At 42.5% G+C, this 25,000-nt stretch overlaps 2 protein-coding genes across 2 annotated transcripts in view; both read left to right on the top strand.

Moving 5' to 3' along the window:
- Positions 1 to 25,000, top strand: part of LOC140360019 (E3 ubiquitin/ISG15 ligase TRIM25-like) — a 441,716-nt gene that overhangs the window by 224,438 nt on the left and 192,278 nt on the right. The window lies entirely within an intron of this gene.
- lrch1 (leucine-rich repeats and calponin homology (CH) domain containing 1) overlaps positions 1 to 25,000 on the top strand; it is a 76,271-nt gene that overhangs the window by 412 nt on the left and 50,859 nt on the right. The window contains exon 2 of the mRNA XM_072445294.1: positions 24,001 to 24,145. Within this exon, the coding sequence (XP_072301395.1) occupies positions 24,001 to 24,145 (145 nt within the window). The remainder of the gene's footprint in view (positions 1 to 24,000; positions 24,146 to 25,000) is intronic.

Here is a 25,000-nt window from a genome sequence, read left to right as displayed (position 1 = left end):
GGAGGCGGATTTGGGATTTGTGGATGAAATGAGCAATATTTTGTAGCAGAATGTGACAGTTTGGACTTGTCACTTATAAATAGACGATACAGTTTATGTACATTGGTTTAGTTGACTCATTTATTGCTTTATGTTGTTTTCAAGAGTGCAAAAGTGTCAAAATGATGTGCATATTACGACTTTGACTACTGGAATGTTGACGCTTTTATTTTAAAATTAAACATAATATTAGGTTTGTTGGATGAAAAGGTAGACCTATTCTGCATCTTAGTTTGTCCTACATATTTCACACTATTAAGCTCTATATTAGGCAATGTTTGACAGCCAATAACAGGGAAAGTGCATTGAAAATATTTTGTTGTGGAACGTGTTATAATCTTTAAATTAACAGAAGACAATTGTTAGAATGGAAAATGTGTCTTGAACAAAATTCTGATCCAAAAAAGAAAGTAAAACAATGACACCACTAAACTTTAAGGACCAGACTTTAGATGTACAAAATACTTAATAGAGCCCTTTTTTAAATAATAATATGTGTGATCGAGTAAAAGTGCTGTTTAGAGATGTTGTAGTTACTGTAGGCTAATCAATAATGTGATTATTCAGGTCACAATATAAGTGGAAGAACCACTATTAACAAAAATAATAATTGTGACCGTTTTAGAAGCAAAAATAAGTATTTTTTGTTCAATATGCCGCCCAAAAATAGACGTAAATGTAAAAAACTTTGTTAATGTTTTTGTCACATTTAAGGTTATTTTGTCTTTCAGAAAGTTACATTTGGTAAAGCCGGTCACAAACATGAGGGACAGTCACATGTCCGACCATGAGAGTGAAAGAAAATTAAAGAAATTTGAAGATTTCACAGTTGTTTGGTCCTAGTCTCCGTAATAATTGTGAATAATCGTTAAATTGTGAAGTTTTTCCGCACAATAATCGTAACCCGTTTGACACGGTGACATCCCTTCTCGTGAGTTTGTGTGCCGCGGATTCTTTTGAACAAAAAATGTGACCCAAGAATGGACACAATAGGTAAATCGCAAAGACTGCAATTTTGCCACAAGTGCCACAATTTCCTCCACAAACGACAAAATATCCTGTTTAATTCTGCATAAAAACGGCTAACTTTAGCTCATATCTGTACAAACGTGCTCTGAAATACATGCAAGCCTTTTATTACCGTAGTTTGTTAATTTACAAGTCTATTTCAGTCTTTTTTTGTCATTTTGCGTTCGATAATGTGGACTTTTAACCGACTCCTATTGTTTTTTTGTTTCGTTTGAGGTTAGGAACCCCAAAATGGCTTTAAACTGGCTCTAAACCTCTCCACCTCAAGTTACGGGTCAGATCTGTGGAGAGGCGAGCCCGCAAACAGTCCGAATGTGTTTTTCAGGTTTATTTTGAGCAATAGAAACGCCTGCGATGAATTAAATGCATGAATTTCATAAAGCTGGAAGTGCTAATTTAATGTGCGTTCTTAACTAGTCACCTAAACCGGATTCTTAAAATGCTGTTTGTTCATTATAAAATAAGGCTCTTTCATGCTTTATTTAGTCTATTATAATGTAGTTATAACAGATTACGCCTCTTTTTAACCTTTTAACTTCAGACTAATGATTTTACCGTAAAATATCCCCCTTTTCTTCTATAGTGCCTCAGATTTGTGCACATACTGTATCGTCTGTTGTGTGTGAGGTTTAATGTTTAAGTGGTTTCTTTTTGTGTGAATGTTTAGTTTATTTTGTGTTTTTTTTTACCTCCCTTTAGACAACGGATGAAAGTTAGCTATTGTGCCAACTCTGGCATTATGCTGAAGCTTTTGCTGACACAGTGATTCATATGCACTGTCCGAATTCAAGTAAATAGAATAAAAAAAAATATATATACAATAAATACAGTAAAAAAAAACTAAAAATAATAATATATGAATAAAATAAATAAAATAAATAAAATAAATAAAATAAATAAAATAAATAAAATAAATAAAATAAATAAAATACAAATACATACAAATACATACAAATACATACAAATACATATAAATACATATAAATAAATATAAATACAAATAAGTAAAATAAATACAAAATTAAATTAAAAAAAAAACCTAATTTTAATCATTGTAGTTATAGATGAAACACACAATATTCTAATTTTGCAGCTCCACAAAACGACCTCTTCTTTTGTTCCTTCTAAAACGCTTTACTTTCGGTTCGTTTCTCTGTCCTCCATGTAAACTGAGCTTACATAACGTAGCTCCCTTCGAGCGTCTGCGCCTTCAGTCTGAGGAGTATTCCTGAAGGAACCGGACGGAGTACAAGCTGTCGTTTAATTACTGCAGATCATTTACAACATACGAGTTTTTTTGACTGGGGCGTCGACATTTGCATGAAGCTTTGTCCAAGTTAAGCCAGTTCCGTTTTCCTCTGACTAAAAAGCCTTTCAGTTTTGATTAGTCCCATTAATCTAAACTTATAAACTCTACGCAATTTTGAAACGACTGGATCTCAATTTTGATTAAAAGTCTGACTGTGGGAACGAATAACCGACGGCTGTGAGCGTCTGGAAAAGCGCTGTGAGACTAAATAATGCACAATAATGAGCATTTTAAGCGGAGCAGCCCGAACTCCCACAGTCAGAGAAAACACGGCGTCTTTAACGACGACTCGCAGGCCTCGACACGTTCAGAAATGTTCTGAGAAGTTTCGCTGACGAGGGAGAGACCGGGGGAAAAGATACGAATCTGAGAACACGTTTAGTCCAGTTTAGGCTTCACCGTTTGTCCAGGGCCGTGTACAAATGCATCGTTCGTACGGGAGGAAAGACGAGCTGCAGCGGGTGAACACGACAGTAACGAGAAGAACGTATTTCATCACAGTTACAGCGCATTACAGCTCATTATTGTCATTAGCTCAGTAACGTACACTATCAAATCTATAAACTATATATATCTATAAACAGGACGATTTACTGCTCTAAATGAAGGCTGAACCAGGTCTAAAATGGGACTAGGCAGAGCAAAAAAATATGTCTGTTTGCTGTAACCCGACCGACCCCGGTAAAAAAAAATCTGCATTTTGTCAAAACGGCAAATAATTTTTTCGTCTTTATATCTCGCCGACTCACGGAGCGTTTTTTCAATAAAGCGTCGTGTTGAATAATTTTGTATCACTGAAACTCGCTAGAAATATTTTAAAGCCGAAAATGTTGTGAAAACCGTCGAAGTGAAACTTAACATGAACGGAGAACGTCTCATTGAATGTTGAAGCCCGACGCCTGGCGGTCACTGCGGGTCACTGCGGGTCACTGCGGGTCACTGCGGGTCACTGGCAGAATCAAAAAATGGCAACATATGTGTTCAGTGCGGTCCAGTGTGTCAGTGACAGACCGGTCGAAGCGAGGAAACAGAGTGATGATGGTTTTAAGTCAGACTGATACTTGGCCTAATGAGTCCAGACCTGAACCATGCCATTTGCATAATGTTATAAGATAAGATAAGATAAGATAATCCTTTATTGTCCCACATGGGGAAATTCCATTGATGCAACGCAGGAAGATCCAGAGATAGATACAGAAGAAAAGAACAAATAACTTATAGGAAGTTTGAAAAACACTCTCAGTAGAAGATCTCTTATAAAAATCTTAGGATGTCCGCCGGGATAACGTGACGATCTCCGGGTAAGACGACTGTTCTCCGCAGTTTCATGAGTTCCTCCTTTGTGTAAACGCGGTACGGCGCCGGCCGGGGGGGCGCAGGGGGGCCGGGGGGGCTCGGAGCCAGGGCACATCGCGATGACACGAAAACACTCAATCCAGCCGAACAAAGTCAAAACAAGTTGAATTAAAGCGATTCCAGTGCGTGTCCCGATCATTCATGAAGTTCCTCTTTTATATAAACGTGTACCGGCGGCGGCATACTGTACGTCAGGACGGCCGGAGGGCGCGGGGGGGCCGGGGGCTAGCTCAGAGCTAGCGCACATCACGACGAAAACACTCAATAATCCAGCCGAACAAAGTCAAAAACAAGTTAAATTAAAGCGATTCCAGCACGTGTCCCTATTGTACAAGTAAAGTAGATTTTTTTTTTTTACAAAATACAAAAGATAAAGCACAATAAGTGTGAAAAAAGTGTGAGAAAAGAGCGGAGCGTTTACACCGGGCTGCCAGCTGGACCGGCGCCTTTGTGACGTAACCAGCATAATACAAACGACTGGGCTAAATTAAGTTGAAGACACTTGAACAAGGACGACTATCAAACATATTGAATATTGAAATAAACTCAACTTGTCTTTATTCACTGTTTTTAACAGAAGTTACAACTTACAAATCACAAGCTACTAGCTAGCTGCTAAACTATAACTTAACAGTTAACACACATTCATGTGTTTTACTTGAGGAACAACTTCTGAACAAGAGCATGTTGAGTATTGGTATTGGGGCAGCTGTTTCAGCTGATACTATGTTTGTCAAGTGTATTACTGGTTTGACTGGGCTGTTCCCACACCTGAAGTTTAATGCCTTTTAGATACATTTCCACTCTTTAATTTTGCAGATCCATTGGCATCAAAGTCAGGTAAAAACCTTCAAAAACTAGCATAAAAGTCCATTAGAACCACTATAAATCAATCAACTTAACAGTATCAAAAATAGATTATGAAAATATTTTACACAACACACAATACATCATATTAACAGCATTAAACACAAGACCATATTTAACAACTGTAGAATACAAAATACTATTACAAAATATAAGCTGCAATTAAACAATATTACTTTGACTTAGTATTTACTTTTATGTATAAATATGTATATTGCACATTAACCCACCTAAATAAATGCTACATCACACCACAACATAACAGTTATTTCATTCATATTGTAGCGACCCTAATGTTAAGCATTATCTGGTTAAATGTTCCTTTCACGGTCGGTCGGTCTCTGGGGCGGAGCTAAGAGTGGGCTCTGGAGACGAGGTGATTTTTGATCACCGTGGTTACGGCCAACTGTAACCAACTCCAGTTCAAGAAATAAAGTGACAACTTGTGAGCACTAAACCAGCATTACTGACCTGAGCGAGACGTTACAATATTTACACCCAAACCAAAGCACAACCCGCTCCTTTAACGTCTTAAACTAACTCCCGGAGCGGCACAAGCGGCGACGCACGCGGCGGCTTCAAACGGTTCAAATAAAGCCAGTGATCTTACAGGCTGCCGCCTCAATGTTCGGTCTCTCGTGTCTTTAAACTAATTTCGCCGGCTTCAACCTATTCCACGGGGAAGACGCGTGCGTCGCCAATACATGCGTTCGAGGTGACGTCATACAGCCGGACTTCCCCATAGTGGCCATTTTAAAAGGGGCACGCGATATATAAAAACCAACACGACTGCATCCTTTTCTACGGCATAATGAGCTACGAATACTTTGATTCTTTAGACGGTAACGGCAAAACTAATGCACACGACAAAGCTCTCATTCCTTGGTCTGACAACAGAGCGATGTCCTTACAGAACGCAGGTTTTTGGCATTTTGGCCTCATAATTCCTGGATTTGTGAACGCATGTATGGGTCCGGATGCGCTATTGACAGCGATGTCAGTGTTTACGTCTTTTCCAGCGCTAATTTCGCCATCTATGGAAGGTTTCAGATGGTTCAGATTCTCAAACGAAAAGGATATAGTATGTGAGTGCTAGATTTGTTGAGTCCAGAACGAATCACCGGGGTTTCGGTTTTTTGGACCTGAACCAAAACGTTTTTATAAGTCCGGATCCGGTCCCGGTACGCATCCCTACTATACACACTATTCCTCCTATTTGAGTTTTATTGTACAGTTTGACAGTCTCTTATTTAATGAAATGATTCTCTTCCCTGCGAGTAAGTCTACAAGTGACATTATTACATACAAAAAAAGAAAATTGTGATATATTTAATAAAATAAAGGACTATTGTGCTGTTTTTCTGCCTTTCCAAAGTATACTGTTGGGCAGAATATTAGGGGTGGGCAATATGTGGAATTTTAGATAATGTGAATGTTGTTAATTATGGATATCAAGTGTATTGTTTTATAGGGAAAAATGCCCCAAAAATAGCTGATTTATTATTGTTAATATTATAGACTTTATTTATACATTTACACAATTACAAATTCTACAAACAAACACAGTATATACAGATAAAATGACAATAAAACATTCAATAAAATACATTTATAGAAACACACAATATGGAATAAAATCATTTAAAACAAGAGAGAGTCGTCCAAGGACTGACCCTTGAGGAACACTTTGTTAAGCTAAGACGGTACAGACTGAAAGCTATCAGCAGAAACGGTTTGATTAAAAATAAAGTCATGTTGTAAACTTTCAAATCAAAGAGTTTAAGGTGACTAGACTTTTGAGATTAACTTGACAGACGTTTGTCTGAGAATCAAACCTCCGCTCATACGTTTAAAAGACACGTTTTAAACCATTTCTGTTGGATTGACATGATATCGTCTGATATCGTCAGGATATTCATTTTTGTCAATATTGCCCACCCTACTGTAAATACGCAGTTAAATCATCATGTGGAATAAAACGTGGTACAAGGCATCTTTCCCCCAAACTAAACCTAACTAGTCTTGACTGTGATTACATTTCTGGTTGTGTACACGTTTTATTGGAGGGTTGTGGGTGTGATAGTGTGTGATTATTTCCTGTCTGGAGAGAGGAAGAGAAGACGGACGGAAGAGGAGGCGCTTCCTGCTCCACCTGATCCACACAACGCCAGGGCCAAAGCTTACATAATCTAGTAGTGGCGGTAGTAGTGGTGGTAGTGGTGGTGGTAATAGTGGTGGTAATGGTGGTGGTAGTGGTGGTGGTAGTGGTGGTGGTAGTGGTGGTGGTAGTAGTGGTGGTAGTAGTAGTGGTGATGGTGGTAGTGGCAATAGTAGTGGCAGTAGCAGTAGTAGTGGTAGTAGCGGTAGTGGTAGTAGCAGCAGCATCAGGAACAGTAGTAGTAGTAGTAGTAGTAGTAGTAGCTGTAGCAGTAGCAGTAGTGGCAGTAGTAGTAGTAGCTGTAGCAGTAGTAGTAGCAGCAGTAGTAGTAGTAGCTGTAGCAGTAGTAGTAGTAGCTGTAGCAGTAGTAGTAGTAGCTGTAGCAGTAGTGGCAGTAGTAGTAGTAGTAGTAGCTGTAGCAGTAGCAGTAGTAGTAGTAGCAGTAGCAGTAGTAGTAGTAGCTGTAGCAGTAGCGGTAGTGGCAGTAGCGGTAGTGGCAGTAGCAGTAGCGGTAGTGGCAGTAGCAGTAGCGGTAGTGGCAGTAGTAGTAGCAGCAGCAGTAGTAGCAGCAGCAGTAGTAGTAGCAGTAGCGGTAGTGGCAGTAGCAGTAGTGGTAGTGGCAGTAGTAGTAGTAGCAGCAGCAGACACCTATTAAGCAAATTCACCTCTTTGAGCTTTAACCGTGTTCTGTTTGCTCATCAAAAACAAACCTGGAGTTGTTTTTTGCTTCATTCCTTTTCGTTTGATGAATCCTGTTTACAAGGTTGTCTTGCTCTGAGGCCCAGAAATCACTCTGTTTCAATTTCCCCCAGATTGTGATTTCAAATGTAGATCCTAAGGTCTCCTCTGCGGTTTTTAAGTCGTTGAATCGTTGTCAGACTTGTTCAACAACTGCATGCTTGTATTAGCATGTCACTAGAGTTATTTATTGTGTTACTGGCTCCATCTTCAGCTAAAAAGAAAGATTTTTACAACCAAAAAGCACTTCCTGTCTGTAAATCATGTATACGTATAAAGTATTTTTTCAAATTTTCCTGAAAACCTGAATTTTTTTTATTTATATCACAACCTTTTTTCCCCCCACAGTTCATTCCCACTGCTGCCAGTAGATGGGGGGCTGACACCAAATCCAATTATATGGACTCAAAGTGTTTTTTTTTAACGTTGTAAAACAAGGGATGCACAAATACCGATACTGGTATTGAATTGGGAATCGGCATCGTAATATTGGTTCAGCCGAGACTATGTACGGGCCATAATCTTGGAGCTTTTATTCACACAAAGTGGTCGATGAATGATGAATAGTTACACAACCCATTTGGATCAATTTTGTCCTACGTTATTTCAGTCTTGAGAAGATGAATGTCTCTGCCGTGGTATCGGTTGATATCGAGTATCGGCAGCCACTTAAAGCCTGTTAATCGGTATCAGATCTGAAAAAACTGGAAACGTAAGATGCTAAAGCAAAGGCACAAGAGAAGGTTTAAAGACCAATATCCATATCATTAATGCAGAATATGTGTCCTTTAATATCGGTTATTGGCAAATATCGTTTATCGGCCACAGCGGCAACATAAACATCAGCTATTGCATCGTTTATTGTGTTGTTTCTCTTGTAGCATCGTGTCGTCTTCTTGTGACAGAATCCCATGTTCTTTTGGGGTTAAGTTCTGTAACTCGTTTAGCATCTTGCACTTTTTGCATTGCAGGCAGGATAAACGGCTAAAGCTTCACCGCGTACGTTTTCCAGGTGGAGTTTTGTCCGTTCGGGTCCAGGAGCAGGAAGTGTCTCCCCCCTGCAGGACACAGCTGGTTCCTCTTCCTCTCATTCTCCTGCACGAGAAGAGAACATTGGCACATTAGAGCTGGAAGATGCAAAACCAAAAGAATGCGTGATGTCGCGATCGTTGTCGTTTCTGTCGCTCCGTTCACGTTTTGGGGGCGATAATTGAACCTCAGCCGATTATAAGCATATTTTAGCACATTCTAGATGCATTGTGAAAATATTGACTGAACATTGTTATCGAGACAAAGAAAAAGTATTAATTTTTGTCAATATTGTCACCTCCGTTCCTACAAAAACTGGCGTGTCCATGTGGAATTTGCAGATCAGTTTGAATCTAAATCTGGCTTTTGAATAATAGTGTAATTATTCATTGAAAATGCGGCTCTATGGTTTTGGAAAATATGGCGATACGGCTGTTAAGTACTGCAATATCGATAGAACTGTGATCTTTTAATATACTTCTTAAAACAATTCCATATAGTTCCATATTTTACTAAAAATAAAATGTTCATGCCTTAATTTACTAGTCAATCTCTGCCCAAGAAAACTACAAAAAAACTAGCCTTTAATTAGTTTTCATTTAAAAAGCTGTTCATTCCTAAAAAAGGAGGCCCTTGGCGTTACTGTGATACACTTTAGTTTGTTGTTCTTTTCATCATTGCATTGGCCAATATTGAAATATTGATACGTTTGTGACACAAGACAAGTAATTGTGCTCTTATATCCGAGTTTACCAATGGTTGCTTAAAGCCACGTTTCGACCAGTTCACTGTGGAGCGTCTCGGTTTTTGCGTGTCGATGTCCAGGCTCGCAGGGGTCGGCTACGTGAACGTCGCCCAAACGAACGAAGGTTTTCAAATCTAAATCCAAAAACTAGCATAAAAGTCCGGAATTGTACTTGAATTATACTTTTTTTCCTTCATGAGGCAGTTCTCAGCTGTTTAATTCTGAGTTTGTGTCTGAGACGTGGCTAAAGCTAAACAGGAACCGCTTTTACCTCATTTATTCCACTTCTCTACAAAGCCTCTACGCAGCGTTTTAACCTCTCTTTATGTAATGTTTGTGTTTGGATAATGATGTGGAAATGTCGTATTGTGGTCTTGACACGAAAAAAACACGAGGAAACGGCTAGTGCTAACGTGCGCTAGCTCTGTTTTGCTAGCTTTGTTTTGCTAGCTTTGTTTTGCTAAGTTTTTTGGCTGCTAAGTTGTCATCACTGGGAATGTGGCGGTTTATTGCAAGACCCCGTCGGCTTTGGTGGAGGCACTTCCAGACCGTCCCGATCCGCTCCAAAGTGAACCAATGGAAACGTGGCGTACGTAACTTTCTCGTCTTTTATCCAAACCTGCCCCAGTTTCTTCTCATTTTGCCCCAGAACGTGTGAGCCAAAAACAACACTTTAACCCGATTTCTCCGCTTCAAAGTCAAGTTTATATTTGTCTTATCGCACTGGAGCACGTCGTTTTATCGGCGTAAACAGAGTGAAAATGTGAATCTGCTGTTCAAAAGCGTTGGTTTGTTTTGTGAAATCTGTTTGGTTTTTTGGGACAGAGATGTTGAGCTGGCAAACAAAGTGATATCTGACTGTGATCGAAGTGGTTTTAAAGAGTTTATGAAGCGTTTTTTGAGCTAATAACTGTTGCCAAGGCGCTGATCGAGAATCGTGATTATTCAGGCCACAGGATATAAACATAAATGGGTGTCTAACGCTGCGTTCCCTTCATTCTATGAGGTTGTTTTCTCTGACTTTCTGTGCTGATTATGGACTGTAACGACTCAAATTTTAAGAATAAAAACCATGAAAAGTGCTCAAATCAACAAAAGCGTGGACCGAATAAGGTACATTTATTTATCCGGACGTTGTTAATGCGTCTGTAAGTTGTCATTTCCACTTTCGTTTGTTTGGTTTTCTTGGTAGACGTTAGCAACATTAGCAACATTAGCATAGCAGTGCATTTATAACTACGGCGGACGAAGCCGCTTGGATGAGTGACCAGATGTACAGAACACATTTAAGACTTTTGTCCAGTTTTCTTGCTGAGACGGGTCAGAATTCTCTCAGTTTGACTGTTTTGACCTGGTTTACGGTTCACGTCTCTGCAAGTGCTGAGCCGGTCCACATGAAACAAAAATTGGCACAAAGTCCAACGTCTTCTCTGGCAGACAAACGTAGACAAACGTGCAAAACAAACGTGCAAAACAAACGTTTTTTTTTCTTTCACATTCACTTCCGAAAGTCTCTCGAAAGACGTGATTGTCGTCAGTTGAAAGAACCGTTAAGATTAATATGACAAGTTTGGAGCAATCCCAAACAAATAATGATTAGCAGTGTTTGATTGACATTTTTTGGGAGTATCTTGATAATGTCATGTCAATCCAAAAGAAACGTGTTAAAACGTGTCTTTAAATGCATTAAAGGCCCCTGTGGCTCAGAGAAGAGACTTTAAAGCAGCTCTGCTTGTGTACAAGTCTCTTCATGGCCTAGCACCAAAGTACATCTCTGACATGTTAGTGCCATATGAACCATCTCGGACTCTGAGGACCTCAGGGACCGGCCTCCTGCTGATGCCAGAGTCAGGACTAAACATGGACCGGCCTCCTGCTGGTGCCAGAGTCAGGACTAAACATGGACCGGCCTCCTGCTGGTGCCAGAGTCAGGACTAAACATGGACCGGCCTCCTGCTGGTGCCAGAGTCAGGACTAAACATGGACCGGCCTCCTGCTGGTGCCAGAGTCAGGACTAAACATGGGGAATCTGCATTTCAGTTTTATGCAGCTAAAATCTGGAACATTCTTCCTGAAGATGTGAGACAGGTTCTACTCTGACAATGTTCAAATCTAAGCTAAAAACAGTTTAGTTTAGTAGCTGTGCATTTGACTGAAAGGATTTCTCTTTGCACTCTTCTCTTTCTGGTCTTAAATTGTTTTGTGATTTCTGTGTGATTTGAATGCATTTCTTTCCTGTTGTGAAGCACTTTGAATATCCGTGTGTCTGAAATGTGCTCTACAAATAAAACTTGTCATTTGCTATAAACGACAAACCCCGACATTCAAATATTTCTCCGCTTCAAAACAACCTTCACGATATGAGCTTGAATAACGATCGGGTTCGACGTACGTGCATCATCATATTGTCCCCGAGCAGAACGTGAACGCGGCGTGTTCGCACTGTAAATGTGCCGTTAGACTCCTCCCCCTCCTCCTTAGTCGGCGTGAGATAATCCCCTGTGATGTTTACTCCCTCCAGATGTGCTGACGGTGAAGTCGAATGTGGGTCACTGCGTCTGGGGGGCTGCAGCAGCTCGCCGTGTGGGTTGCCAGATTGAGAAAGGAAAAAACGTCCCCCTCGTTTAATCCTGTTATCGCGGCCTCCTCCGCCCCGCGGCCTCCTCTTCTCTCCCAATGTCTCTCCTCTTTTTTATTCTTCTTTATATTTTTGTTCTTTCTTCTCTGGGACGTTCTCACACTGTGGGTTCTTCTCTCTGGGACGTTCTCACACTGTGGGTTCTTCTCTGGGACATTCTCACACTGTGGGTTCGTCTCTCTGGGACGTTCTCACACTGTGGGTTCTTCTCTCTGGGACGTTCTCACACTGTGGGTTCTTCTCTCTGGGACATTCTCACACTGTGGGTTCTTCTCTCTGGGACATTCTCACACTGTGGGTTCTTCTCTCTGGGACGTTCTCACACTGTGGGTTCTTCTCTCTGGGACGTTCACGCTGTGGGTTCTTCTCTGGGACGTTCTCACACTGTGGGTTCTCTCTGGACGTTCTCACTCCAGACTGTGCCATGTAAACACAGTTTCCTGATGTCTCACTGCAGCCGCACTGAGCATGTGTGAACTTGATAAACACATGTTACAGCAGCAGCTCAGTCTGGTTTAGTCCTGGTTTAGTCCTGGTTTAGTCCTGGTTTAGTCCTGGTTTAGTCCTGGTTTAGTCCTGGTTTAGTCCTGGTTTAGTCCTGGTTTAGTCCTGGTTCAGTCCTGGTTCAGTCCTGGTTTAGACCTTGTTCATTAGGAGGTGAAGCTGAAGATTTGTGGTTCTCGTGAGGACTTTGGAGGAGACTTGGGCCCGTTCGTTCTTCTTCTGTGATGGAACGTGGAGAGGATTCTCCCTGTGGCTCCTCTGTGTCACTCAGAGGTTTGGTCTGGAGTCTTAGTCGATGCCGTGGAGTCGATGCCGTGGAGTCGATGCCGTGGAGTCGATGCCGTGGAGTCGATGCCGTGGAGTCGATGGTGGTGGTGGAGGAGGAGGAGGAGAAGCAGATGGCAGAATGTAGGGCACTCTCTCTCCTCCGGGATCTGGTCACGTGACCCGGGTCAGTCACTCGGTTTTAACGTGAAGTAAATCCACGGTTAGAATGATTCCTCTTCCTCTCACTTCAGACAAAAAGGCTCCTGAAGATGTTTCCTCACACCACCCTCACCCTCACACCACCCTCACCCTCACACCACCCTCACCCTCACGCCACCCTCACCCCCACGCCACCCTCACCCTCACACCACCCTCACCCTCACGCCACCCTCACCCTCACGCCACCCTCACCCTCACACCACCCTCACCCTCACGCCACCCTCACCCCCACGCCACCCTCACCCTCACACCACCCTCACGCCGCCCCCACCCTCACGCCACCCCCACCCTCACGCCATCCTAACGCCACCCTCTATGCCACCCTCACGCCACCCTCACCCTCATGCCGCCCTCACTCCGCCTTCACTCCGCCCTCACTCCGCCTTCACTCCGCCTTCACTCCGCCCTCACTCCGCCCTCACTCCGCCTTCACTCCGCCCTCACTCCGCCCTCACTCCGCCCTCACTCTGCCCTCACTCTGCCCTCACTCCGCCTTCACTCCGCCTTCACTCTGCCCTCACTCTGCCCTCACTCTGCCCTCACTCCGCCTTCACTCCGCCTTCACTCCGCCCTCACTCCGCCCTCACTCTGCCCTCACTCCGCCTTCACTCCGCCTTCACTCTGCCCTCACTCTGCCCTCACTCTGCCCTCACTCTGCCCTCACTCCGCCTTCACTCCGCCTTCACTCCGCCCTCACTCCGCCCTCACTCTGCCCTCACTCTGCCCTCACTCTGGCTTCACTCCGCCTTTACAGCGTAACTGTGCCTAATTGTGCCGCCGTAGAACCCGGCGAGGTTTATTATCGAGCGTTCACTCCACGTCTGAAGCCCCGCCCTCGCGCCCTGGGCTCTGTCGTGACGGCGTTTGCAGCGACGCACAGAAGTTGGCAGATTCGTGTCTTTTATCACTTTTATCATGATTTATCAACATTTTTAAAGTCCACAACGTCCACAAAAGCTGCCGTCTCCTTTGACACCGGCGCGTTCTGAGTCGTGTTGTGAGTTCTTCTTCTTCTTCTTCTTCTTCTTCTTCTTCTTCTTCTTCTTCTTCTTCTTCTTCTTCTTCTTCTTCCTCTTCTTCCTCTTCTTCCTCTTCTTCCTCTTCTTCCTCTTCTTCCTCTTCCTCTTCTTCCTCTTCCTCTTCTTCCTCTTCTTCCTCTTCCTCTTCCTCTTCCTCTTCCTCTTCCTCTTCTTCCTCTTCCTCTTCTTCCTCTTCCTCTTCCTCTTCTTCCTCTTCCTCTTCTTCCTCTTCTTCCTCTTCTTCCTCTTCTTCCTCTTCCTCTTCTTCCTCTTCCTCTTCCTCTTCTTCCTCTTCTTCCTCTTCCTCTTCTTCCTCTTCTTCCTCTTCTTCTTCTTCCTCTTCCTCTTCCTCTTCTTCCTCTTCCTCTTCCTCCTCTTCCTCCTCTTCTTCCTCTTCCTCTTCCTCTTCTTCCTCTTCCTCTTCCTCTTCTTCCTCTTCCTCTTCTTCCTCTTCTTCCTCTTCCTCCTCTTCCTCCTCTTCCTCCTCTTCTCTCTCTTCTTTCCCTCTTTCCCTCTTTCCCTCTTTCTTCTTCTTTCCCTCTTTCTTCACAGAACAGCGCTTTTTTGATGACATCACAGAGGGATTCTGTTCTACTTCCTGTCATTTTCCTCACAAACTGCAACTTGACTGTGATAATTAATGACCAAATGAGCGTCACGTGACCTTTGACCCGGTGATGTTTCTTCTCAAAACGTGGCTCTCTCGTTAGCGTGGAGCGTGGCTCTCTCGTTAGCGTGGCTCTCTCGTGTGGGCAGGAAGAGCACATTTCTCCTCCTCCTCCTCGTTGGCTTCACACTCGCTCCTTTGTCGTTCTCATCTGGTGGGACTCTTAATCCTCACGTGGCTCACTCGCTCCAGCGGCGTTTCCTCCAAACCAACGTCGTCGTACTCGGCCTGTGCCTTTCTTTCTAAATCACATGTGACTCCACGGTGTGTGGTCTTTAATCGATGTGGTCTTGGTCAATTAATCGGTCAAGGGTTCTTTGACGTGTCGGTTTGAAGCGTTCAGTCTGTTTGAAGTGTTCAGTGGGTTTAAAGTGTTCAAGCGTTCAAGTGTTCAGTCGATTTGAAGTGTTCAAGTGTTCAGTGGGTTTGAAGTGTTCAGTGGGTTTGAAGTGTTCAGTGGGTTTGAAGTGTTCAGTGGGTTTGAAGTGTTCAATGGGTTTGAAGTGTTCAGTGGGTTTGAAGTGTTCAAGTGTTCAGTGTGTTCAAGTGTTCAGTGTGTTCAAGTGTTCAGTGGGTTTGAAGTGTTCAGTGGGTTTGAAGTGTTCAGTGACCTCGGGCCGTGTCACTGCCTTTCCGCCTGATCCTGTTGTTGTTCTTGTTGTTGTTGTTGTTCTTGTAGTTGTTGGTCTACTACTATTTCTGCTACTTCTTCTACTACTTCTACTATGTTAGCATCATTAGCTCTGTGTAGACATTAGCAACATTAGCTCCGTGTAGACCATAGGTGTCAAACTCTAGCCCGCGGCCAAATCTGGCCCGCCAGACGTTTTAATCCGGCCCGCCGAACATTTCAAATTTATATTAAAAAAAAAACGTATTCATAGAACCGTAGTTACATCCGTAACCGTTTTTATCGCTAAAACTACGCGTCCCACAATGCCGCCGGTGGCCGCCCCTCCCCCACGGGGCTCTGCTGCACTGCTGTGTGAGCTGCCCCTCCCCCACGGGGCTCTGCTGCACTGCTGTGTGAGCTGCCCCTCCCCCACGGGGCTCTGCTGCACTGCTGTGTGAGCTGCTGAGGGAGAAGTGCACTTTAAGCACTTTTGAGCAGAAGTTTAGTGGTGTCAGTTCAGGTGTACAGAGAACTACACAGACGTGGAATTGTTAGTTAGTACATTTAAAAGTTTTTTTTAGATCTTGAGAAGTTTGTTATAAAGTCAAATGTTTATCTTTGTGTAGAACTGTAGATCAACTCGTTGTGATGCACATAAACTGAAGCACAGTATTGGTGAAATCACACTTGTTTTTCTAAATACATTTCAGTTTATGAGAACAAACGTTTTGTATTTTTTTTTATCAATCCAGTAATTGCTTCAAAACAGCGTAGGCTATATAAAGCTATTTATTTCTTATTTTTTTTAATAATTTTATGTTTTACGTTATGTTCGGCCCGCGACCCAGCCTGAGCGTCGAAATTCGGCCCGCAGCACCCCTGGTGTAGACGTTGGCAACATTAGCTTTGTGAAGACGTTAGCAACATTAGCTCTGTGTAGACGTTGGCAACATCAGCTCCTTGTAAACGTTAGCAACATTAGCTTTGTGAAGACGTTAGCAACATAAGCTCTGTGTAGACGTTGGCAACATCAGCTCCTTGTAAACGTTAGCAACATTAGCTTTGTGAAGACGTTAGCAACATTAGCTCCGTGTAGACGTTAGCAACATTAGCTCTGTGAAGACGTTAGCAACATTAGCTTTGTGAAGACGTTAGCAACATTTGCTCCGTGTAGACGTTAGCATCATTAGCTCCGTGTGTTCAGCTTTCGAGCTTGGTGTTTACCAGAATCGCAACTAACAGTAATTTTAGTAATCAACGAGTGTATTGCACATTCTGACTTTTTCAACGCATTTTTAACAAAATCAAGTTGGAAATGTGGCGACTGAAAGCTTCAAGATGGAGAATATTGTTGAAAATCAGAAATAGTTTATCCTTTTTTTTTTTGACTTTTTGATTTAATAAAGTCACTGTATTTGTTTTAAAAGGTCGTTTCGTACGTTTTTTAGAGTCCGTTTAGTCGACTAGTCACATTTATTCGATTAATCCGTCTTTGAAGCCATATCGATGTTTGCTAATGTCTGCGTTGTGTCACCACGGTAACGGTGCAACTGTCTTCCATAGAAAAAGCCATAATACGACTTTGGAGCGATGCTATTTTGAAGTATCTCCTGCGACTTTTCTCTCCTTGTCTGGTCCTTGTCGAGCTGCTGCTGTTGAGGCTCAGGGGTCGGGGGTCAGAGAGGACTGTGTATTACTAAAAGGACCTCAGTCTCTTGCGCGTTAAGAGAACACTTCCTGTTTGTGGGTCACGTGACAACCTCCAGATACAGACACGAGATGGAACTTATTCTTCGGCCTAATTATATCTCGGTGAGGTTTTCTGAGTCGCACTGAAATAATGTCTTCTATCGGCCTCAGGAAGTAACCGCTACTGTTAATGTGTAAATGTGTAGTTCATGTGTAGTTCATGTGTAGTTCATGTGTAGTTCATGTGTAGTTCATGTGTAGTTCATGTGTAGTTCATGTGTAGTTCATGTGTAGTTCATGTGTAGTACATGTGTAGTTCATGTGTAGTTCATGTGTAGTTCATGTGTAGTTCATGTGTAGTTCATGTGTAGTTCATGTGTAGTACATGTGTAGTACATGTGTAGTACATGTGTAGTACATGTGTAGTACATGTGTAGTTCATGTGTAGTTCATGTGTAGTTCATGTGTAGTTCATGTGTAGTTCATGTGTAGTTCATGTGTAGTACATGTGTAGTACATGTGTAGTAAGGCAAGGCAAGTTTATTTGTAGAGCACATTTCATACACAAGGCAATTCAAAGTGCTTCACAGCAGGAAAAATGCATTCAAATCACAAAGAAATTACAGAAACAGAAATACAATAAAATTAACTAAATTAAAAATTATCAATCCAACTGATTTTCTAAACTAATAAAATCACAAACAAAAGAGAAGAGTGCAAAGAAAAAATCCTTTCAGTCATATGCGCAGCTAAACAAAACAGTTTTTAGCTTAGATTTGAACATTGTCAGAGTTGAAGCCTGTCTCACATCTTCAGGAAGACTGTTCCAGGTTTTAGCTGCATAAAACTGAAACGCAGATTCCCCATGTTTTGTCCTGACTCTGGGCACCAGCAGGAGGCCGGTCCCTGAGGTCCTCAGAGTCCGAGATGGTTCATATGGCACTAACATATCCAAGATGTACTTTGGTGCTAGGCCATGGAGAGACTTGTACACAAGCAGAGCTGCTTTAAAGTCTCTTCTCTGAGCCACAGGGGGCAGTGCAGAGACCTGAGAACAGGACTAATGTGATCATACTTCCTGGTTCTAGTCAGGACCCGAGCAGCAGCGTTCTGGATGTACTGCAGCTGTTTTACAACTCGTTTGGAGAGGCCAGTGAACAGGCCGTTACAGTAGTCCAATCTACTGGAGACAAACGCATGGATAAGTCTCTCTAAATCTGGTTTTGACACTATATTTTTGATTTTGGCAATGTTTTTTAGATGGTAAAAAGCTGCTGATGTTATTGATTTGACGTGGCTATTAAAGTTCAAGTCTGAGTCCATTATTACCCCCAGATTTCTAATTTGGTTTGTAGGTTTTAGAGCGAGACTCTGGAGGTGACCGCTAACACTTTCTCTTTGTTTCTGTGGGCCAAAAACGATTATTTCAGTCTTGTCTGAGTTCAGCTGGAGAAAGTTGTTTTGCATCCACAAACTGATCTGTTGGATGCAGTGACAGAGTGAATCTACTGGTCCATAGTCACCTGCCGATAGTGAAACATAGATCTGAGTGTCGTCTGCATAATTGTGATAGGACACATTTTCACTGCGTATCAACTGACCAAACGGCAGCATGTAGAGGTTGAACAGAAGGGGACCCAGGACTGACCCTTGGGGCACTCCACAGGTCAGGGTCATGTGGTCTGAGACACAGCTACCAATTTCAACAAAGTACTTCCTGTCTTCCAGATAGGACCTTAACCAGTTTAGGGCAGTGCCAGTGATGCCCACCCAGTCCTCTAGTCTCTGTAAGAGGATCCCATGATCGACAGTGTCAAAAGCAGCACTCAGATCTAACAGAATTAAGACTGAGGCTTTGCCCGTGTCAGTGTTCAGGCGGATGTCATTTGTCACCTTGACAAGAGCAGTCTCAGTGCTGTGATGAGGTCTAAAACCTGACTGAAAAACATCAAATGAGTTGTTTATTAAGAGGAAATCTGTGAGCTGTTGGTAAACAACCTTTTCAAGGACTTTGCCCAAAAATGGCAGATTAGAGATGGGCCGGTAATGACTCAGTACTGCGGCATCAAGACTGCTCTTCTTTAGGAGAGGCTTTATGACCGCAGTTTTCAAAGACATTGGGAATGTTCCAGATTGAAGCGACATGTTAACTATGTGAGTGAATGGTGCTAACAAACTGTTCAGCACAGACTTTAGAAATCTGGTGGGTAACACATCAAGGCAGCATGTAGATGAACTCAGACTGGTGATGATCTCATGGACAGTTTTGTCAGTTACTGGTGCAAAGTGAGTTAGCTCTAAGTGTCTTGGTGGTTTTAGGGTAATTTTTTGCATTGTAGGATTTATAGCATTTTTAATGCCCTGAACTTTGTCATTAAAGAATAATGCAAACTCATTACACTTGGATGTGGAAATGAGTTCTAACGGCAGCTGAGCTGGAGGGTTTGTTAATCTGTTTACTGTGGCAAACAGGACACGCGAGTTGTTACTGCAGCTTCCAATTATTTCAGAAAAATATCTTTCCCTAGTTCTACATAAGATTAGGTTGTACATGTTCAGCTTTTCTTTGTAAATCTCTTTTTGAACCTGGAGCTTTGACTTGCGCCATTTCCGTTCGGCCCTGCGGCACTCCCTTTTCTGTGCCCTGACCGAATCATCATTTCTCCACGGCGCCTTCTGCTTATTTTTAACCATTTTAGCCTTTATAGGGGCGATGGTGTCCAGAACATTCAAAACACTAGATGTAACAGAGTTCAACAAATCATTTACATTAGAACATGAGACATTTTCAAAGTTTATCATTTCCATAAACAGTGCACCTGTGCCATCACTTATGTGTCTCCTCTGAACAACTGCAGGACCAACCGGAGGTTTGGGAGAAACAGACAGGTCAAAGAAGACACAGAAATGATCAGACAGAGCAACATCGATCACATTAACATTTGAAATATTTACCCCCTTTGTAATTATGAGATCTAGAGTGTGTCCTTTGCTGTGGGTGGGGCCTCTCACATGCTGAGTAAGACTGAAGGTTTCAAGGACAGCATCAAGCTCTTTAGCGTTTCTGTCACAAATATTATCAACATGCACGTTGAAATCACCTGTAATGACCAAACCATCAAAGTCTGTGCATATGACTGAAAGCATCTCAGTAAAATCATCAATAAAACTTTGGCAGTGCTGGGGAGGCTTGTATAAAACAATGAAGAGAATGGATGGAGACCGTTTTAGCTCCATTTTAAAGGATACATACTCAAATGATGAAAACACCCCAAAAGACAACCTGCGGGTAATTATTTCATCTCTAAAGACAGCACAGACTCCACCCCCTTTTTTGTTTTCTCGTGTTTCAGATTCAAACTTAAAGTTGGGTGGAGCAGATTCTATCAGAACTACATTTCCTGTGTTTTTGTCAAGCCATGTTTCAGTTAAAAACATAAAATCAAGATTACAAGAAGAAATAAAATTATTAATTAAGAGAGATTTGTTACATAAGGATCTGACATTTAGCACAGCAAGTTTCAGACTAGTTTCAGTGGGACTGGGCTTTATCTTTTCACAGGGAATATGAATCACATTTCTCAGATTGGGCCTGACTCGCATTTTGTTTTTCCATCTGTGTGATGATGTGACTACAGAAATAGCACTAGGGGGGGCTCTTTTTACATAGGGCCCCGGGTTGGTTTGATTTTTAATGTGACAATAAGTCCCGGCAACGCTGAGACCCAGTGCATCCTAGCTATGGGAGATACCAGGTAAAAGGCGAGGTTGGATGGGTGGTGGGGCTTTTGTAGCCAAGGAGAGTTTGGGACCAGGTGAGAGGCGAGGGGGGATGGGTGGTGGGGCTTTTGTTGGTGTAGTCGGCATAGCCCTTGCTATATTGGGCGTGAGTGGAGCCATCTTAATGCCTGATTTGATCAGACTTTCAAAATGGCTGGGAAGGCCCATGGGTGAGAGTGGAGATGAGAAGGAGAATGATGAATCTTTAGTGGGAGTAGATGTTGCAGGGGGAACCCAGGGCTGGTGTGAAGGCAGGGGCGATGACAGGGATGTTGTTGGGCTTGTCACAGATGGGTCCAAGGCCTTTGAAGATTGTTCCTTTGCTGGAGGCGGTGGAGGTGAATGTGGAGCAGCTGGAGCTGAATCCTTTGCTGGTGGTGGTGGAGCAGCTGCTGATGAATCCTTTGGTGGAGGCTGAGGTTGTGGTGCTTTTGATGTTGAAACATTGGCTCGGTCTCTGGCTGAGGGAGCAGGAATTCTTCTCTCATTCCTCTCTTCTCTAACTATCTGCTCAGGACCCTGTCCAGGCCCAGTCCAATGCCTCAGAGCGTGGAGCAGGTTCTCTGTCAGCACCCTCACTCCACCTCTGCATAGGTGGGGGCCATTTCTCTTAAACAGGTCCTCTCGTTTCCAGAATAGATAGAAGTTCTCAATGTAGTGTAGTCCTCTCGGGGAGCACTCTTTGGACAGCCATGTGTTCAGCTGAAGAAGCCGGCTAAACTTGTTTATCCTCCTGTCGATGTTTGGAAGAGGTCCACTTATGAAAGTTTTGATTTCCATTTTATCAAGCACGTCGAATAACTTCAAGAAGTCTTTTTTCAAAACTTCAGTCTGTTCCCGCCGCATGTCCACTGCACCCACGTGCACAATCAGCTGTTTAGCTCCTCCATGCTTAGCCATAATATTTGGAAGGAGTGACGTTATCTCAGAAACAGTGGCGCTTGGAAAAGAATGTGTGTTTATCTTTTCATGCGTCATGTGACTTATCGCGCCGTCCCCAACTAAAACAATCTGCGTGACCTTGGCAGATCCTCCTCGCTGTATTTTGGCCACGTCATCTTTCCTTACATGTAGTACATGTCTAGTTCATGTCTAGTTCATGTCTAGTTCATGTCTAGTTCATGTCTAGTTCATGTCTAGTTCATGTCTAGTTCATGTCTAGTTCATGTCTAGTTCATGTCTAGTTCATGTCTAGTTCATGTCTAGTTCATGTCTAGTTCATGTCTAGTTCATGTGTTAATGTTAAATGTGTTTGTGGAGGCCAGAGTGCCACTGTGCCATGAACAGGTATTGTAACATTGCAAGTCCATATGAGGATGTATTTTTTTATCTTTTATTCTGTTGCCATGGTGACGGCTAATGCAGATCAACAAAAACGATCCAGACTCGTATTGAATCATTTATAATAAACTCTGAGCACACAACTGCACTAGTTTTACTCCTCATACACATATGTTTTACTGATTTATGATAATTTAGTTTATATCATTGCAAATGCTCTAAAAATAGAATATTGTTATTTCTGGAAGAACCAGACAGATTTCCTATTTTGAGTCCAATGTTTGACTGTTGTGGAAATTGTGAATGAGCAGCTTTTCTGCAACTTTTGGGACGGAAAATGTTATTATTATAGAAAGATTTCCAAGACTAAATCAGGACTAAACCCAGTCTAGACCAAGGCCTGAACCGGGCCTGAACCGGGTCTCAACCAGTCCTGAACCAGGCCTGAACCGGGTCTGAACCGGGCCTGAACCGGGTCTCAACCGGGCCTGAACCGGGTCTCAACCGGGCCTGAACCGGGCCTGAACCGGGTCTCAACCGGGCCTGAACCGGGCCTGAACCGGGTCTCAACTGGGCCTGAACCGGTTCTGAACCGGGTCTTAACCGGGCCTGAACCAGGTCTGAACCGGCCCGTTGTTTAGAGGAAGTACCAAACACAGTCTGTTGGAGGGAACAATCGCACTGACATTTCTTGGCCTTATTTGGGCGCTGCTGCTGAGTGTGGGACAGGAAGTGAGGTCATCAGGTCAGACCTTCACAACAAAGACTCTACTTCAGTTTGAGACTCAAGAGGAAGATTCTGATGTAATGCAACACTTGGATGCCAACCGCCATAAAACAACAACAACAACAACAACATTCTGATGTGTTTGTGTGGAAAATATTAAATCACATTATGAATAAGTTTAACTTCTCTCGTGGGGAACATTACTTATTATTTTTCATTGCACAAAAATCTTGAAAAACCTGCATTTCTTACTGAATTTCTTACATATTATTATTATTATTATTATTATTATTATTATTATTATTATTATTATTATTATTATTATTATTATTATTATTATTATTATTATTATTATTATTATTATTATTATTATTATTATTATTATTATTATTATTATTATTATTATTATTATTATTATTATTATTATTATTATTATTATTATTATTATTATTATTATTATTATTATTATTATTATTATTATTATTAGTCTCTTAGCCACAAGCTAGCGAGAGGCCTCTTAGTTCTGAAATCGAGCGCAAAGCGCTCGCCCGTTCACTAACACACTCCTCACTCATGCACGTGCATATAAACATGTAATGCAAACATTGAACATTATCATTGTGTAGAGGGCCAACAGCACAAAGGGGGCGGAGCCTACTAAAAATGACGAAAGTGCCAGTCAGTGACCATAACATGGGAAAGCGCAACCGCTTTACAAAAAGGGAGTGTCTACAGAGCCGACATGTTATTTTGTGCCGCGGCTCCTGAAACTGCTGCGCTATTTGACCGCACCGGGTTAAGGTCAGGGTTAGGGTTAAGGTCAGGGTTAGGGTCAAGGTCAGGGTTAGGGTCAAGGTCAGGGTCAGGGTTAGGGTTAGGGTTAGCCATGAGGCTATATGGCAGTGCCGCGGTTCCTGAAACTGCTGGGCCATTTGACCGCACCGGGTTAAGGTCAGGGTTAGGGTTAAGGTCAAGGTTAGGGTCATGGTCAGGGTTAGGGTAAAGGTTAGGGTTAAGGTCAGGGTTAAGGTCAGGGTTAGGGTCAAGGTCAGGGTCAGGGTTAAGGTTAGGGTTAGGGTTAGCCATGAGGCTATATGGCAGTGCCGCGGTTCCTGAAACTGCTGGGCCATTTGACCGCGCCGCGGCTCTGCAGCCACGGCTTTACAAAAATGTATTGTTTTCTTTTGAAAAATCCAATACATTGTTTTCACATCGGAATCTTCTTCTTCTTCTCGGGACAAACCCGTCTATTTTTCACCCAATGAACATTGACGAAAAGTTGCAAAAATTTGCACAGCTCTAAAAATGGTGCCTTTTCCCTTTCAGACCTGTCGAAGAACAGACTGGCGGACGTGCCTTCAGAAGTCTGTCAACTGGTGGCGCTAGAGAGTCTGAGCCTGTACCACAACTGCATCAGGGCCGTGCCGGACACCATGATCAGCCTGCAGTCGCTGACCAGCCTCAACCTCAGGTACGAGCTGGACCCAAGGATGGAGGAGGAGAGGAAGAACGGCCCAAAAGCAGGAGAAGCGTTGTAAAGCTCGGGATGATGACGTTAATCGATAAACGTGATTATTCAGGTCACAGTATAATCCCAAAAAGAATAATCGTGACCATTTAAGAAGCAAGATAGTATTTTTGCTTCAATTTACCGCCCAAAAAATAGACGGATTTTACTGTTGTTTGGTGACAGTGTCAATAATGTTTAAATCGTGATGTTTTTTTCCTCAGAATAATCATAACATTTACATTTTATATGGTGACGTCCCTAATTAAAGCTTTTTCTAAATGTGCAAAACGGTCAAAAACATGTGCAGCAATAAATAAATGAATAAATACAAAGCAGAATGAAACTCCTTAGACCTGGTTTAGTGTCATTAGTGTCCATAACTCGTCATAGAAGTAAGTTATTCCACTTTTTACAGCTCAAATCTTATCGTACGGCAAAGAAATAACTTCATGTAGAAAAATGTCGACACGGAAACGACTAAAAATACCGTCCAAGCTGTTATTTATTAACAACAACAAAAAAACGGACAGAAAAGTGTTGCGCGACCGTCACTTTATGATGCGTCAATGTTTTGTGCTGAACTCTGACCTCGACCAGGACGTTTACGGACACGTTTACATTTACGTTTACATTTACGTTTACATTTACGTTTACAGAGACGTTTACGGACAGGTTTACAGAGACGTTTACATTTAAGTTTACAGAGACGTTTACATTTAAGTTTACAGAGACGTTTACATTTAAGTTTACGTTTACAGAGACGTTTACGGACAGGTTTACAGAGACGTTTACATTTAAGTTTACATTTACATTTAC

This window comes from Eucyclogobius newberryi, unplaced genomic scaffold (assembly GCF_026437365.1).
Source record: "Eucyclogobius newberryi isolate DKJ021-1_F unplaced genomic scaffold, fEucNew1.0.hap1 SCAF_14, whole genome shotgun sequence".
NCBI classification, from domain to species: Eukaryota; Metazoa; Chordata; class Actinopteri; order Gobiiformes; family Gobiidae; genus Eucyclogobius; species Eucyclogobius newberryi.
This window is presented reverse-complemented; position numbering and strand designations above follow the sequence as displayed.